This window comes from Atractosteus spatula, chromosome 2, assembly GCF_055471065.1.
Source record: "Atractosteus spatula isolate fAtrSpa1 chromosome 2, fAtrSpa1.hap1, whole genome shotgun sequence".
Classification (NCBI taxonomy): Eukaryota; Metazoa; Chordata; class Actinopteri; order Semionotiformes; family Lepisosteidae; genus Atractosteus; species Atractosteus spatula.
In genome coordinates, this window is record NC_142707.1 from 45940825 (window position 1) to 45956183 (window position 15359).

The 15359-nt window shown below is 38.9% G+C and overlaps 1 protein-coding gene and 1 pseudogene across 1 annotated transcript in view; one reads left to right on the plus strand and one right to left on the minus strand.

Annotated features, from left to right (window-relative positions):
* The window catches only part of LOC148839734 (coiled-coil domain-containing protein 162-like), a 43195-nt pseudogene extending 42970 nt beyond the window's left edge, over positions 1–225 (plus strand).
* Positions 226–1708: 1483 nt separating this feature from the next.
* Positions 1709–15359, minus strand: part of cd164 (CD164 molecule, sialomucin) — a 40736-nt gene continuing 27085 nt past the window's right edge. The window contains exons 3-6 of the mRNA XM_088930102.1: positions 8866–8955; positions 7266–7352; positions 7033–7104; positions 1709–5078 (exon numbers count right to left, since the gene is read on the minus strand). Of these exons, the coding sequence (XP_088786228.1) occupies positions 4912–5078; positions 7033–7104; positions 7266–7352; positions 8866–8955 (416 nt within the window). The 3' untranslated portion in view covers positions 1709–4911. The remainder of the gene's footprint in view (positions 5079–7032; positions 7105–7265; positions 7353–8865; positions 8956–15359) is intronic.

Here is a 15359-nt window from a genome sequence, read left to right on the forward strand (position 1 = left end):
GCTTCAGATTATAATCTCTATGAGAAAAAGCCATCTGACGGTGGGGTGGAAACTACTGGCACACTATACCACACAGTACTGATACAGAGCTGCGATGTTCCGCACTTTCAGGGTCCCAGTCGGATCAGGAGCCAGGTTACAGGGTCCCTGTTACCTGATCTTGGAGAAGGAGGTCCTCACAGTCTCCTTATAAAGATGCGGGAGCTGAGACGAGACCAGAAATAGGACGAGAAGAAAATAAGTTGTGTGACACTGAGCAGGAACTCATGCCCCCCAGCCAGCATTAATGTTCTATTGCTAGAAGTGGTGCCTGTCACTTCATCTTCCAGAACTTCTCATAATCCAGCCATTGCTCTAATCACAAATACCGCTCTGGGTTGAGGCTGTTTATTTTTGCAGTTGAAATGTATGATGCATTTTTTAATTCACAGATTTCTCCAACAGAATCACTGTTAAATAGTCTGACACTGTAACCTCAATTTGTTTTCCCCAGAATAGACGAATGGAAAAAAATGGGACATCTTCCATAGGCTAGAACAGATATTGTGTACTGTAAATGGATAACTGTGGTAAAAATAAATTAGAATGGCTTTTATTTCTGCGGTTGTTTTATTACATTTTCCAAAACGTTTAAAAAAATGCCTTTTCTAATTATACGTACTTTAAATATTTTGTTATATGCTCAATATATATACTTATGTGCTAATTATATGCACAGTTTACACACTATAATTGTTGTTCTTACTTCCTGCTGCACCTCCAAAAATAAGCACCATATACAGCACGTAGAATGCAGTAAAAATCATAGATTTAAATGTATAAATCTCACAGACATCAAGGTATTAATATGCTTCAGAAAAAAGGAAAAAATTCAATTTACTCACAAAAACACCTTGTGACAACCCCCAAAATGTTAGCATGCTGTGACGAAGTCTAATGATGCCTTTTTTTCTTTTTATGAAAATGGACTTTACTGCAAAGTAAATTTTTGGACTTGAATAAAAAAACAGACTCTGTGGAATTAGTTTGCACTCAACCTTTATTCAATTTGTTTAAATATTGTCGTGTGATGGGGTTAATCATTTGTCATTACAGTTAGTTGACGAGGTCCCTTTCCTCATACTTTCAAGACCGTACAAACTGGAGTGTGTTTATTTATCCAGCATGGCACCCAATCTAGACAAACGTTTTATTTTTCTGCTTACAACCAACTTCCTTTGGAAACTGCATTATACATGGTGATTTCACAAATAACTGAAAAACGGAACAAGTAAAGGTTTATTCCGTGCTGAAAAGAGAAGAGACAAGGAGACTTCTTCGGGTGTCAACTGAAAAAACTACTAACTGAAAAAAAGATGACTTGTGATTTTCATTGCCTAGATTTCAAAATTACACCTTACTTAATCATAATGGTGAAAGCTTGGTTTCATAATGGTGTATGTATGATTTCAGTTATCCTCTCTAGTGGTTTCAGGGCTGTTTGTTCTGTTACTAATGTTAATATTTACAGTATAGTCCTGAGACAGAACCAGGTACAAGCCACAAAGGTAAACTGTGGGTACTGGTGACTAAGAGGAATATTTGGGTGGCATACTGTACGTTACATAATGGAAAAAAAAACAGCAGTTTGGACAATCTTAAAATTTTATTCCCGTTTTCAACATATTTCTAATGTGAGAGAAATGGAAAAACAAGACACATGAAAAGGTACACTTAAAAAAGCATCAGACTTTATTAAGGCAGGCTTTGTGACTACATATGCAACAAAAAGTGTTTAAATCGGCACAAGGCTGGGGTTTAGGATACAATAAACCCACTAACTCCCTTCCCTTTTATGAATAAGCAACAGTAAAGGCAGGAAATTTACACACACACACAAAACACTGAGATGGAACAATGCTAGAAAGCGTGTTTCAAAACTCTGGGACTTCTGTGAATGTCTTGCCCAGCTTTCATCCCTAGTGAGCTCTTGGGAACACTGAAAACACAGATCCAGTGCAAATATACAACTTGAGAAATATTGTCAATGATGAAATCCCTTTTATGTTTTTCTGCCTTTATTTTTGCCAGGTTAAATTAAAGGTTGTACAACCAATTAAGGCACTTGGCTATAATAAGGGCTTTGTTTCACGCAATGAGACATTCTGTCCTAAGTTTACGTGGGCAAACCATCTTGTCATCACATAGCACTTGAGCTCTGCAGAAATGGTCTCTTCATTTTCTCAGAGCTGCTGAAGAAATTTGTGTAACCCACCAAACCACAGGGCTTATCTCAGTCAGCATCATTACAGTAAATGATGTGGTTCTTAAAATTTGTCATTACCATTTAGAAATTACTCTCCAATATGTGATATGTTATTGTCAAGTAACACGACAGTAGGATGTCTAGAGCTGACTTTTAAATCGCTTTCTGTAGTTTGTGAAGCAGTGGTTAATGGAAACCACTAACAATAACAATGGTAACAGGTAATAACAATGCACTTGGTATTGTGATATAGATACATCTCTGAAAGCCGACCACAATAGAAACTATTTTCAGAGTGACAACAGACCCACTGAGTACTACTGATGGAGATAAGGACACCTAAGAGAACACTTTCATTTATCACACTATGTGCTGTGGCATATTACTTGCCTTAAAATTCAAAATCTTTGGATGTAGCCTAATGGAACTCTCAAATAACAAAATATACTTTTTGAAAGTTTTAAGTGAGCAAAGGGCATGTAATCATATTTAACAATACATATTTATAAGTACTGGCATAAAGAGACCATGCATTCTTTATTTTCATAAGGATCTTTAATATTTTTCAACATCAATTTTCATCAGGTGGCAACTAAATCAGCATGGCATTATTTGTCAATCTTTTTTTGGCTTCAGGTTACAAATTTTGGCATCAAAATTAATTTAAAAAATGCAAAGCTCAGTCAGTGCAATGCATCACAACTCATGCTTGGCCATTGACATTTTTAACAAAGTGGTTCACTAGCTGTGTATGTAGGAGCCCAGGAAACACCCACACCCAAAAGCTCACATTGTTCAATTTCAAAAATGCTCTTTTGCAAAAAACCTGAGCAAATTTTCTCAATACTATAAGGAGTGCATAGAAGCAAACTATTAACATCCCATTCAAAAGATCCTTCATCAAATTAACAATTTAACATGAACATTTAAAACTCAAAGATTGTCTGAAAGACTAGGAAAACAAATAAACCACAATAGCAGCTAGCTAGTCAACAGAAAGACATTTAACTATCAAACATCAGCCTCTAACCATTCTACATTTATCAGGATTGTATTGTGTAGTTAACATTCATTTCCGTGAGCAGCTCTACAAACTAAAAGAGATTTTCTGCAACAGGCTTTTTATTTTAAAAGATTAGAAGCCAAAGTTTGAGGAAGGGATCCCCTACATTCATTTTAGAACTCAAATTTGAAATAAACACCTTTGATATTTGGAGAAAAGGAAAACATGTTCTGTATTTGCCAAAATGTTAGACAGTAGAAAATGCTGAACGCTCTCCATGCTGGGATATGTTTGAACGTGATAGAACGACCGCACAAACTGCACTTTCATGTCCAGTTAATTTCTCAAACCGTTTGAAGAAAATAAAGTGACCTCAGTCCCGTTCCTGGTTTATATAAAAAAGCCAAAATGTAAGTGGGCAGTTCAAGGGGAAAATCCCTCTGGTTTTCCAAATCCAAGGGCACTAATAAAAAATCCAATTATAACGTATATATTAAAAAAAATCAGTCCGGCTGGCAGCTTCACTGTGTAATAATGGTTATAATAATCTATTCCCAGCTTTTGCGGCAGTCAGAGACCTTTATTTCTCACTAGCCTGACTAACACTTCCTTAAGGCACTTTTCTCTATTTATTGTCTGCGCTTAGATGTCTTCTTAATCCCATCTGACATACTGATCAAGTGGGCTGAAATTCAGGCGCTTGGTGTGTTTTCGCAGAAAGCCCATAAATATACTCATCACAGAAGTTAATTAACAACAAGCAGCTGTTAAGCTATTTGAGGCTTCAGCTCCTTCATTCTGGGAAGCCTTCGGAACTTCACCGCGGAGCTGTGGAGCAGAGGAATCGGGCCGTCAGGGCTGTTCTACACATGGAGGAAAACACTGCAGGGACAAACCATCACCATTTCCCCCCACAAGACTGCTCTGCTCAACTTGCAAAATTCACCTCTCTCTGTCGGGTAAATGGGATGTGTGCAAATGTCCAGAGCTAATCTGCCCTGCACAAATCAGCTTCAATTATTTCATTTGGAATGTTATCTTCTTCTAAGCCAGCAAATATCTCTCCATCCTTCAACTAGCCTTCTTGTGTTGGCATAAAGAAATATATTTCTTGTAGTTGTTATTTATGACTTGATTTTAATGGGCACAGGCTCTCTCTCTCTCTCTCTTATAGTGGCAGTGAAGATAAAGTATTGCTTCTCACCTGGCAGGTATAATTTTTCAGTCTGCAGGTGGAATCCCCTTCCTGCAAGCTGCATATAAATTTATTTATTTAGGAGCTGCAAGATCTGAAAAGCAATGCTGCATCTTCTGTATTCAGAGAAGTTTCAAAAGGGGGAGCTGAACAAAAAGAATCGACAAATCGGACGGTTTCAAACAACATTTCCGTGAGCAACATAAGAGAAGGCAATGGATAAGCGCTGCTTCTGCATTACCCTCGGTGGTACAGGTGTGGAAACGCTCGACCCTGAAGGCAGTGGGCTCCAGCTGTCGGGGTGGTAAGGGCATCCACGTCCTGACCTACCGCGGTGGTCACACGGGATCTGCACAGCGCGCGCGCCAAGTTAGAGAGGACAAAAACAACCCCGAACCGCCTGGAAACGCTGTTTGAAATCGCCTGGTCAGCCCTGGGGACGAGAGCACTGCTGGCGGCCGCGAGCTCTTAGAGGGTGTGGTAGTTGCGGTCCTTGGACTTGCAGAACTTGTAGAGGAAGAAGATGACCGCCTGCAGCCCCAGCACCAGCACGATGCCGCCGATGAAGCTGGCCGCGTCAAAGGTGGCCTTCTTGCGGGGCGCTGGGGTGGGCAAGGCCGTCGTCCTGGTGGAGTCTGCAGGGAAGAGCAGGAGGAGGGAGTGGGAATGGGAGGGCGTCCCCTTTTTTTTTGTTCGATTAGAGGACAGGAATCTGCCCAGAGGGGCACATGAACGTCTTATAATGCAAGGAAGAACTCTGTGCCCCACCGAGGCAGTGATAACCTTGGGGTTTCATTCACAGCTTAATTTGAATTACTTAACTAAACTTATTATTCGCTGAATGGGTAATTTTTTTTCCATAGGTTTGACTCAGGCTCATGCTGAATGATACATACAAAACATGCAAGTTTGCAGTCCCTTTAGACCTAGGTTGATTACCCCTGGAAGAAATTAGACTAACTGCCTGGAAAAGCTTCTAACACAAAGAGTAACAAATACTTTTTCAATATTATGTTCTATTCTGAGTAACTCTGATTCACTTTTAGTGATTTTTCAAATGTTATACTCATGAAAGCATTCTGCTTCAACTAGGCTAGGCAGTTTAAAAGGGATACAAATACTGTTCATATGGACACAGGTTTTGACACTCAAAAGCCTTAGTGAAATGATAAAATTATCTATCTGGCTATACTAATAACCGCATGTCCACATTTAAAGAACAAGGATCTTTTCACTGCATGTACTTATCATACTTCTCCAGGGCTAATTAAAACTAGGGCAAGTTAAAACTAATCTGGCATACAAACAAGAAAGGGTGTAGTAATTTCCTTTACTGATCTCTAGCACCACTGTTAATACACAATAAATTGTAATCAGCTGGTCCAATATTAAAACAAAATTAAAACAAAAAACTAGAAAACTGTTAATGAAGTGCCCATCCATAAAAAGGGTGACAAAACCAAACTAAGTAAAGATCAATGCATCTTCTATTGCTTATATGTTTATGTTAACTATAATTAGACTTAAACCTAATAATCATATAATTAGAATACCATATAGTAGGAGCATACACTTAACTATGCTAAAGCATCCTCCATACAGTATCTAGGGGATAGGTCATATGAATTTAAAAAAGGTAGGTCCTGCTTAACCAACTTTCAGAGTTTTTTGAACAAGCAATAGCATTAATGGAACAAAATGTAATGAATTTTCAAATTAAAATGCATTAGGCATTTGGGAAAATGTTGACAGCTGGATTGAGAAGTGCTTAATGGATAGAACACCGAGCACAGAAAAGGAATGAACTCAGAATGGTGGACTCTCATCAGTGAAGTACCACAAGGATCTGTACTGGGATCACTACTCTTCCTCACTTTTATCAATGATCTAGGTTGTGGTGCAGATAGCAAACTAGTCAAGACTGAATATGATGCCAAAAGGGGAGGATTAGATAATGTTATACAAGATGAAAAAAAATCTAAGAAACTTAAAAGGAAGGACCAGATAAACACCATGACATGGCAGATGACATTTAATATTGACAATGTTGAAATGTTAATGTTACTATTGGGTAGCAGAAACAAATGATAAAGATCAAAAAATAAAGCTTCAAGATGATAGTGATAGGAAATACTCGGATGTATTTGATGGTTCATTATTTTCCTACCACAGATAAGCATTAAGGGAAAAAAATAGATTTTATAGCTAAAAGTGTAGAGTTTAAGTAAAGAGATGTTATGGTAATATTGTAAAAAACTGTACATATGTTTTGTTAAAATTCTGGTAGATGTTATGGTAATATTGTACGTCCCTTTTACAATACTGTGCTCAGTTTTGTTCAGCATGTAACAGAAATGGTACTGGCACCAGGGATCTAGAAACAGTTGAGAGAAAACCTGATACATTTCTGGGCTTAAAAGACTGCCCTATAATGAAGGAAGTGAAGCTTTTTGGACCAAAACAGAGAAGACTATGAGGGGTCCCGATTCAATTCTGCAAAATACTCAAAGGCACTGAAAAAGTCAGCCCAGACAGTCAGACCCGACAAGAAACTGATCTGACTGCGACGGGCTCAGGGGCTGTACTTACTTGTTGGAGCTGTGGTAGCGGTGACATGACATGATGTAGTGGGACTTTCCGTGGTAGATGAATTTATAGGAACTATGAAAAATACAAAAGAATATAAATGTTTTTATTCTCCCAAGACTCTGTGGTGTAAGTTTTAAAACATGAAAGAAATTAATGGCGTGGACCTCGGGCAAAATTCAAGGTTATATTTCTCAAACTCTGGTGGGGGGAAATAGCCAACTCCAGCCCCTTACCTGAAGTCACTGCTGTCGGGGTGGTCCTGACCGTTGCCGGAGTCGTCAGTGGAATGGGAGTTGGAGTAACAGTGGCATTGGGAGTGACTGCAGAATGAGAAAAGTAACTTCACCTTACAACACCAGTCGAAAAGGTCCAACTAAAACATGCACAAAATATCCAGCTCGCAAGGTTAAAACAGCAGCAAAACTCTGCAACACTTCCATTTAGACTGCTCCCCCCTGAGAATTTTTTCCTCAGTGCCTTGTGAGATGAAGTCTTTCCCTCTACTGATATTGCCACAACAATGTGGCTGCTCATTTCCTTGTCTGCTCTGAGCGCTGGACAAGCAGTCTTAGCAAGCAGGCAGGCGTCCTGTTTGTCACAACACAAAAACAGAGCTTAACAGTTCTGATTTAAAAAGTGAAAAGCCAAGTCCACTTTCACTATCTTTATAGCCCATGTCGTAGGGCATGGAACTCCATTCTTAGAGGGCTTCAACCCAGCAGGTCTTAGAGAATACTTTGTATCTGGGAATGGACTTGGTTCATTAAAGCTAATAACTACACTGAACCAGTAGCTACAGTATTAGCCTGGGTGGAATGCAATCCTGCAGACACAGCCTCCCTCCAGCACTGGAGCTCTGCTCCCCTGCTTTAGGAAGACAAAGCGGGGAGGGAACTGGAATAAAAGCACAGTATTAACTGGAAGCTCATTCTGCTCACAATGACACGCTCATGCTCCTTCTACCCTGAGAAATCCCTCTTAGGTAGTACAAACGTGAGTCTACATGTTCTAAGAACATGTCACCCTGGGCTTGGACAGTCTCTATTCTCCAGATAACAGGGGACCTTATTCATTTAAACTAATTGAGAAACTCATTCATTCATCTAAGTAATTGAGAGCTCAATAGGAGTATAAAGCAGTCTGTGTTGTTCATAGAGTGGGTTTGCACTTGGCATTTACTAAAGCAGTTAGTGCTCTGATTAACTGCTAGTGTACAAATCTGCTCGGTATAAATGAGCACAATTACTTGCAGTTTTAAAAGGCTGCTTGCACTATGTACATGCTGTAGTCAGTTAAATTTATGGAGCCAAAATAGAAATAAGAGAACCGGCTTCATACTGTAGTGAAACAATCTTGAATCACTATGATAGAGTACAATAGCAGGCAATAATGCGAAGACTAAAAAAGTGTTATGGAGTAATAGTTAGTAAATAGTGGAACAATAATTTCCCCAATGTCAAACCAGTCAAGTGAGCTCTTATGCCACCTGCTTTGTGCTGTCTGGCGTTATATAAAATGAAAGATTTGTAATCATTGTGTGTATGTAATCACAAACAAAGGAATAATCACAGGAAAATTATGTGTGATCACCACATTAGATACTGATTTATCGTAGAAGGCAGCTTCTTGTTTATGGTCATAGAAAAAGAAATTCTGATTAGAAAATAACTAATTCCTTTCAAAGATGTGATATTATGTACACAGAACAAGTAATACACAAATCTCTGCAAGTCAACTTGCAAGAAGCAGTTCTTCTGAAATATTATTAACATTATATTAGAAATGGTGCACACTGACGTACTACACATACATTACATTTCATATCATGCTTACCTGCACACGATTCATTCAGGAACTTACAGCCTGTTTCAGGGGCCTCTGTGACATTCTGACAAGACCCATTGGAGGCAGTGGTGTTAGGAGCTGAAAGAAAAAGAAGCAGAACACGTTCATCAATATCTAGGTTGAATGTCAAATTCACCACAGCATTTCTGTGTAGCAGTGTAGCAGGAGGAGCAGTGGTGTGGCTGCCTCAGGCTCCTGAGTACCGGATTCGATTCCAGGCAGAAGAGCCTTCCGAATCAGGTGTAGATCTTGTGTGATCTTCTTCTGTTCATTTCTGCAGGAGCTCCCAGCTTTCAAAAACTCACTGGTTAGCTTGACTCCTTTCACTGAATTGTCCCTCTGGTAGGCCAGGTAACGACAAGAGTGCAAGGCAGGACATAACCCTTACCAGTTTCCTGATGATGGATTGGATAGATTTATATAAAATGTATTTATATTTTCAGATTTTACAATGACTTAATGTTCCTCAGAGATCTGACATTTCACAAATGTCATGTGACATATCTTCCGATTAACATCGTTCTTGAACACTTTACCTCTAGTGGTCCTGCTAGACTAAATACTTTAATTCCCCTGCAGATAAAACTCTGACCTGAGCCACCATCATCCCAGCTGTCTTAAAGCAGTTCAGAGTCACAGCTGGTTAGTTTTCAGCTATTCCACAGTCTTCAGTGGTAAAGATCAAAGACCAGATTTCAAGGGCAGTAAAATCTGCAGTATAAAAGTCATTATAAATACTGTATGTTTTCCAGAGCTTGTAAGAAATGTAGTGAATGAAATACACTGATTACAAGAAAATAAATGCATCCTGTCGTGGTTACACTAGATGATTCTCAACCAGCCATAAGAAGAAAAATGACCATTGCTTGTACTATATTTGCTGTACTACTTAACAAATTGATCAAAAATAGTTAATAAAAAATACTCTTTAAAAACATCAAAAGGATCTTTATTGATCAATACTGTTTGGTTTGTAGCCCAAAAAGAGGGAACTAGTTTTTTTAAACCAGAGTGTAGCAAACATTTCTTTTAAGTGTATTTGCTCTGTTGCTCAGAAAGAAATATTTGTATGAATGTCACCTCACTATGTAAGTCAAATATACAAAATGGGGTTGCCACTGAAATGTCAAATACAAACATCTTGCTTGCCTCCTACACAGCACATTCCTCTCTGCCTGCTATGTAGTGCTTAATTCCTGAGAGTGTGACAAACTAGTATTTTTAGTTCACTGCTAAAGGACGAAAAAAACACAACCCTGAGTTCAAGCTCGGTTTCCTGAGACTTCAGCTTCCGGCACGCTATTGTTAAAGTTTCTGCATCACAATCCTTTTTTAATCCCTGGAGATAAGTAACCCCCTCCCCCTATAATTTAGTGTTAGAATTCACACATTAATGTTGCTCCTAATCCACTAATCTCTTATATTTCACCTGCCCACACGGACATTTTCTAAATGATCAGAGACTACGATTTACTTATAACTTCCAAGACCTACACACTGTATACTGTATAAACAGTATTATCAACAGGGCTTATTTACTGGCTGCCCTTACAGACTGCTTCATGACATCCTGATATCAGTCTCAGCAGTACCTCGGCTACAGGATACAAGGAAGGGTGGCTGGCTGAAAAAAGACAACTGCAGAGTTCATCTGTAACGCCTAGAGGCTTTCCAGACTGCATCTGAGAAGGCCATCCAACAAGGCTGACGTCACTTCTATTAAAGAACCAGATCACAAAATAACTGCAGGAGGACTGGGCCAACTCTATACCTAACTCCTACAATAAACATCACAGTCATGCAGCGAGTTTTTAGATAAGTGTGCACAGAAACAATTACAGCTACTGTACATCTTCATTCCTATCAATTGCTCTTTCAGAGTGCCTTCTCATTTCCAGGGCTCCCTCAAAGTGCTGTCATTGCACAGAGCAGTGCAAGTAATAAAATGCCCAGCGCAGGCGTTTTCAAGATGGAAAATGTCTCACTGTGGAAAGCAGAAGGAGAAATTGTGATGGGAAGGTCACTGCCTCAGAGCCTCAGTTTGTCTTCTGCTATTGGCTGAAAAAGGGGTTGACATGTAAAATGACCCGCTCTTTGCTACTTCCATTGGAGAGAGTGAGTGAAAGCGCTGTAAAGCCTATCCCCTAGTCCAGCCTGCTGTACTGAGGCCTGTCTATAGCAGTAAGTGCCATGGGCATATTCCCCAGGGTAGGGTCATTGCGCGAACAGGATTAGGCCAAATAAGGAGATCAGAGGAAGCTCCCTGGCACCGCGCCCTCCCAGTTCCCCTGCGTGAGCAACAATATTACAGTGATGTCTGAAGGCAGCGCTTCAAGCTGATGAGGAAAAAAGAAACCAGGAAAAAACATTCCAGTTCATTGTCCTCACACTACTTCACTCGTACCCGTTACTCACATTGCTGCGATAGGCATTTCTTGGATTTTAACATTCTTCCTTTGGAACACTGTAAATCTGCATCGTTACTTAAGCCATCTGGGAGAGTTGGATTTAGAATAGGTCCTCAAACATAAAAATAAAATACAATTTCACTGTACATTACGATTCTGATCATTCTCATCATTTACAGGTTGCTGGTTTCCTGCTGGTCAAATGGCCAAGCACACCTCAGAGACTGGTTGTGTGTGATGAGGAATGATTTCTACATATGGATTGCTTGGGAGTGCTCACCAGTAACCAAAAAAAAAAAGTAACTGCACAACTAAAGGAGTCTTGTGTGAGCTAAACCAGTCTTTTGCTTTTCTGTGGCTTACGGGACATGGTACTCATCCTTGAACACGTACTACTATCCTGACCTATTATTCAACCGCAGGGCACACTGCTTCAAGCACCTGAGCTCCACAATGGCCTATATGACTCAAGCCCTTGTTTAAGAGTGGTTTGTACAATAAACTGGACAAAGGAAAGGCACAAAGGCACAAGAGACTGCTGATGTACTACTTAGTTAACCTCTCTGTTTTAAGGCTGCATACCTCTGCTTGCCTTTTCTATGGGGATTGTGTTTAAATATCCAAATTCACAGGCCTGAGGTGAACAGCCCACTGTATATTTTGAAAAGAGCCTTACAGGGCAAAGCCGAGGATAACAACAATATGAATCTGGAAGTGTTGCATATTTCAGAGCTGGGTTTTCTACATGTGGTAAACAAACAAACCTGGGAAATTTCTGTAAGCGCAAAACCCATTCCGAGCTCATGAGGCGTTACCTGTGGCTTGAAAAACATCGCTCAACGTGTTTCTGAAACCTGAAGTGTGGTGTGCAAGGGCAGTGCTCACATTTAGAAGTGAAAATGAGCTGGAGATGGAGAAAGTGAAACAAGGGGCAGGTGCTCCTTGTGACAGCCTTTCAGTCTAATTATACGACAGAAGAAATAGAAACAGACAAGTGGGAGAAAAAAAATGTATATCTGCACTGTTCTAAAGCCACAATGTCAGCCAATTACACAGATACAGACTACAGAATAACAACTGGAGCAACACATTTGGCTCATGACCTGCGGCCATTTTCAAACTCGGCTAGCTGTTTTGAAACCAGCACTACTAGCAATAAGATTTACACTATTACTCTGGCATGGATGAAACAAATGTGAATTCCATGTGTATCCAATTTACAAATCTTAACAGATGACTAACAGTAGTCATCAAAGACTGTTTGTGGCATCATGCTAGGAGTCATTTTTGAGATCTGTGTTGGATCTCACATCATTAGATGTTTCACTGGAAATCAGCCAAAAATAAATACAAAAGCACTATTATAAAATATTTCAGCAATTTACAGACTATACTTAGTACTATGCAACAAAGGCAATAATACAGTGGTTGCTGTGATATAAATTAAAAGAAACTCTTTAATTACACTGAAGTAATTTGAGTACACTATGCTTTTTCAAAACTACTACAACGCCTAACCTTGCTTTACGATGCTGTTCAAGTCAGATGAGATGCATCTCCTGTAACTTAAATGTCTTTTCTGATAAAGAGACAGAAAACAAAGAAATACAGCAATGTCCCTGAAACATTCAATGAAAAGGTTCTTTTAAAGGTGTATAGAAAGTAGAAGAAACGATTGTACTTTGCGTTTCCTGCTTTGTATCTTACACTAAACTATGATTTTGATACAACACAATACAAAAAGTTCATCATTGGTGTAAAAAAGTAACTTCTCTCAGGAGCAAAGGCATAAACTGCCCAGCAGTATTGTACAGTGCTGTCAGGTTTGTAACAGAATTCCAGTTTCTCTTGGTGTACAAGTGTACTATATTGCATACGTTTTGCAAATATGGAGATAAACATTTGGAGAAGTTATTCATTCCATGTGATGAAATAAATTAAATACATCTACAGTATGCTAAAGAAAAAGGGTTTATTTTTTGGGAAATACATAATGCTCTTGTCCAACATAAGTTTCAGCTGACAAATTAGAGGTTTGGAAGAATTGGAATGCTCTAGACTTTTTCTAGGTTTCAATAAATACTGGCAAGTCGCTTAAAAAACAGTGGCTCAAGTCCCAGAAAGCGCAGATATCATAGTTCTGTAAGCAGCTGAGAAACCTTTTAGCTGTTAGTGTTCTTCACAAGAGAGTAGTATCCTAGTGTCCTTCTAGAGAAATACAACACAAACATCAATAACAGAGTACTACACTATGTGAGTCCATTCCAGCACGTATTCACTTTCTATTGGTGATCTGAGTTGTTGAGCATCCTGAAAAATGTCAAAAATCAGAAGAGTCCATCCAAATGTAACATGTGCCCACATCTGTTCTCACAAAGAGGTTTTCTAAAGCCCACACCATAAGGAATCATGAGGCAGCAACAGAGAGGCTACACAAAAAAGTGTCTCTGCACTGAAAAACAAGCACTGTGGGCTAGATTCTCAGCAGCACCAAATTGGAAGAACAATTACTGTACTGTCCAGTAGTGGGTCAATGAACACAAGTCTCCTTGCCCTGCCTGCACAAGCCAATTGCCAAATAACATACTATAACATTACTATAAAAGACTTTAAGTTTATTATTATTGTATATGCGATCTTAAAATATGAAAATATATACAACAGAAATGAGGAATACTAGAGAGAAAGCATTCTTTTTTTAATCAGTATTCACTAACAAATTAAAGTAATTCTTCCATTTTACATACATAACCATTTTACATAAAACACTGAATACAGTATGCACAAATGTAATCCAAATGCTGCTACCAGATCCCTGGTCTACTACATACAGTACAGTAGCTCTCAGTGACACCACAAAAGCATAGAAAATGTTTAGATATAGAATGTTTTACTTCCAGGCTGTCTATTTTATTTTCTATCCTTTTAAGAAGGTTATTTAATAAAATCCTTTCAATGCATTGGTGTTTCTCCTATATTTGTGTCCATGATGTATAGGGCAACGCTGGAGATAGATAAAATTATATTTCCTTAGCCACTGGTAACACTACAGAGAACAATGAGAAGATGAGAGGTTATCAGCAGTCCATCACACACAATGTCGCAGGAAAGGCACTTGAGTGTTTAGCCAGCAATTTGCCTGGGGAAATGTGACTTTTACTGTAGAAAATGAAAACAAAGAAGCGGTCCAGTTTAGGCATTGATAGAATGTTTACAAAATGGCAAATGTGGGTATTGAAGAGAACCTGCCATCATCTTATTTTTCTCAGAACTTTAGACTTACATTTGAAAAGGGATTTCAAAAAATTCTAGAAATGCAGTTCAATTTCTTTGTTAAAAATGGAACTTCTCTTTCATGCAGTTCTTCATGCAGGAATACACAGATGAACATTACAACGTGGTACTGAAGTAATGTTTTTCTTTTTTCTCCTTTGAAAAATGAAACACATTTTCACAGTGATCATTTCATGGTCTTTGAAATTTATGAATCAGAATTTAATGTCTACTGTTAGCTTTATTAGAAAGTACCTTTTGCACACAAGTTGTCCTTGGATTTTTTCCCAGAACTTTGTCATCCAATACATTCAAAACAATTCCTAGCCTTTTTACAGGAAAATAAAAGACCACATATCTTTGCCAAGAACATAAATCACAACCACACGTGATAATTAAATAAAGTCTTGCCACCAGAAAACCGAGGGTAGACATACTGTACATCATCAAACACAAAGGCAGAGGGTGTTAGCCCTGGTGTTCTGGCTAAATTCCACTCTGGGGATGTACAGATGCAGCCATTCAAAATGAGCGGTAAAAACCCGCGGTACAGTAACCAACCCGCAGGGCACCGCAGGGCAAGGCGGTAAGTGATTGGCTGGCCAAAATGACCGACAGGGGCACTCGTGGTGCATTGGTTGGTAGTGAAAAGATTTAATCATTTAATGTCTTTACTGTGCACATTTCAATCTGCTTAGTTTTGAATATTTATATGGAATTTTACCACTAAAGGGAAATTTTAGTAGCTGAGCATAAAAAGAAGAGGAGCATAACGCATCTGAAGGCCATAAACGATATTAA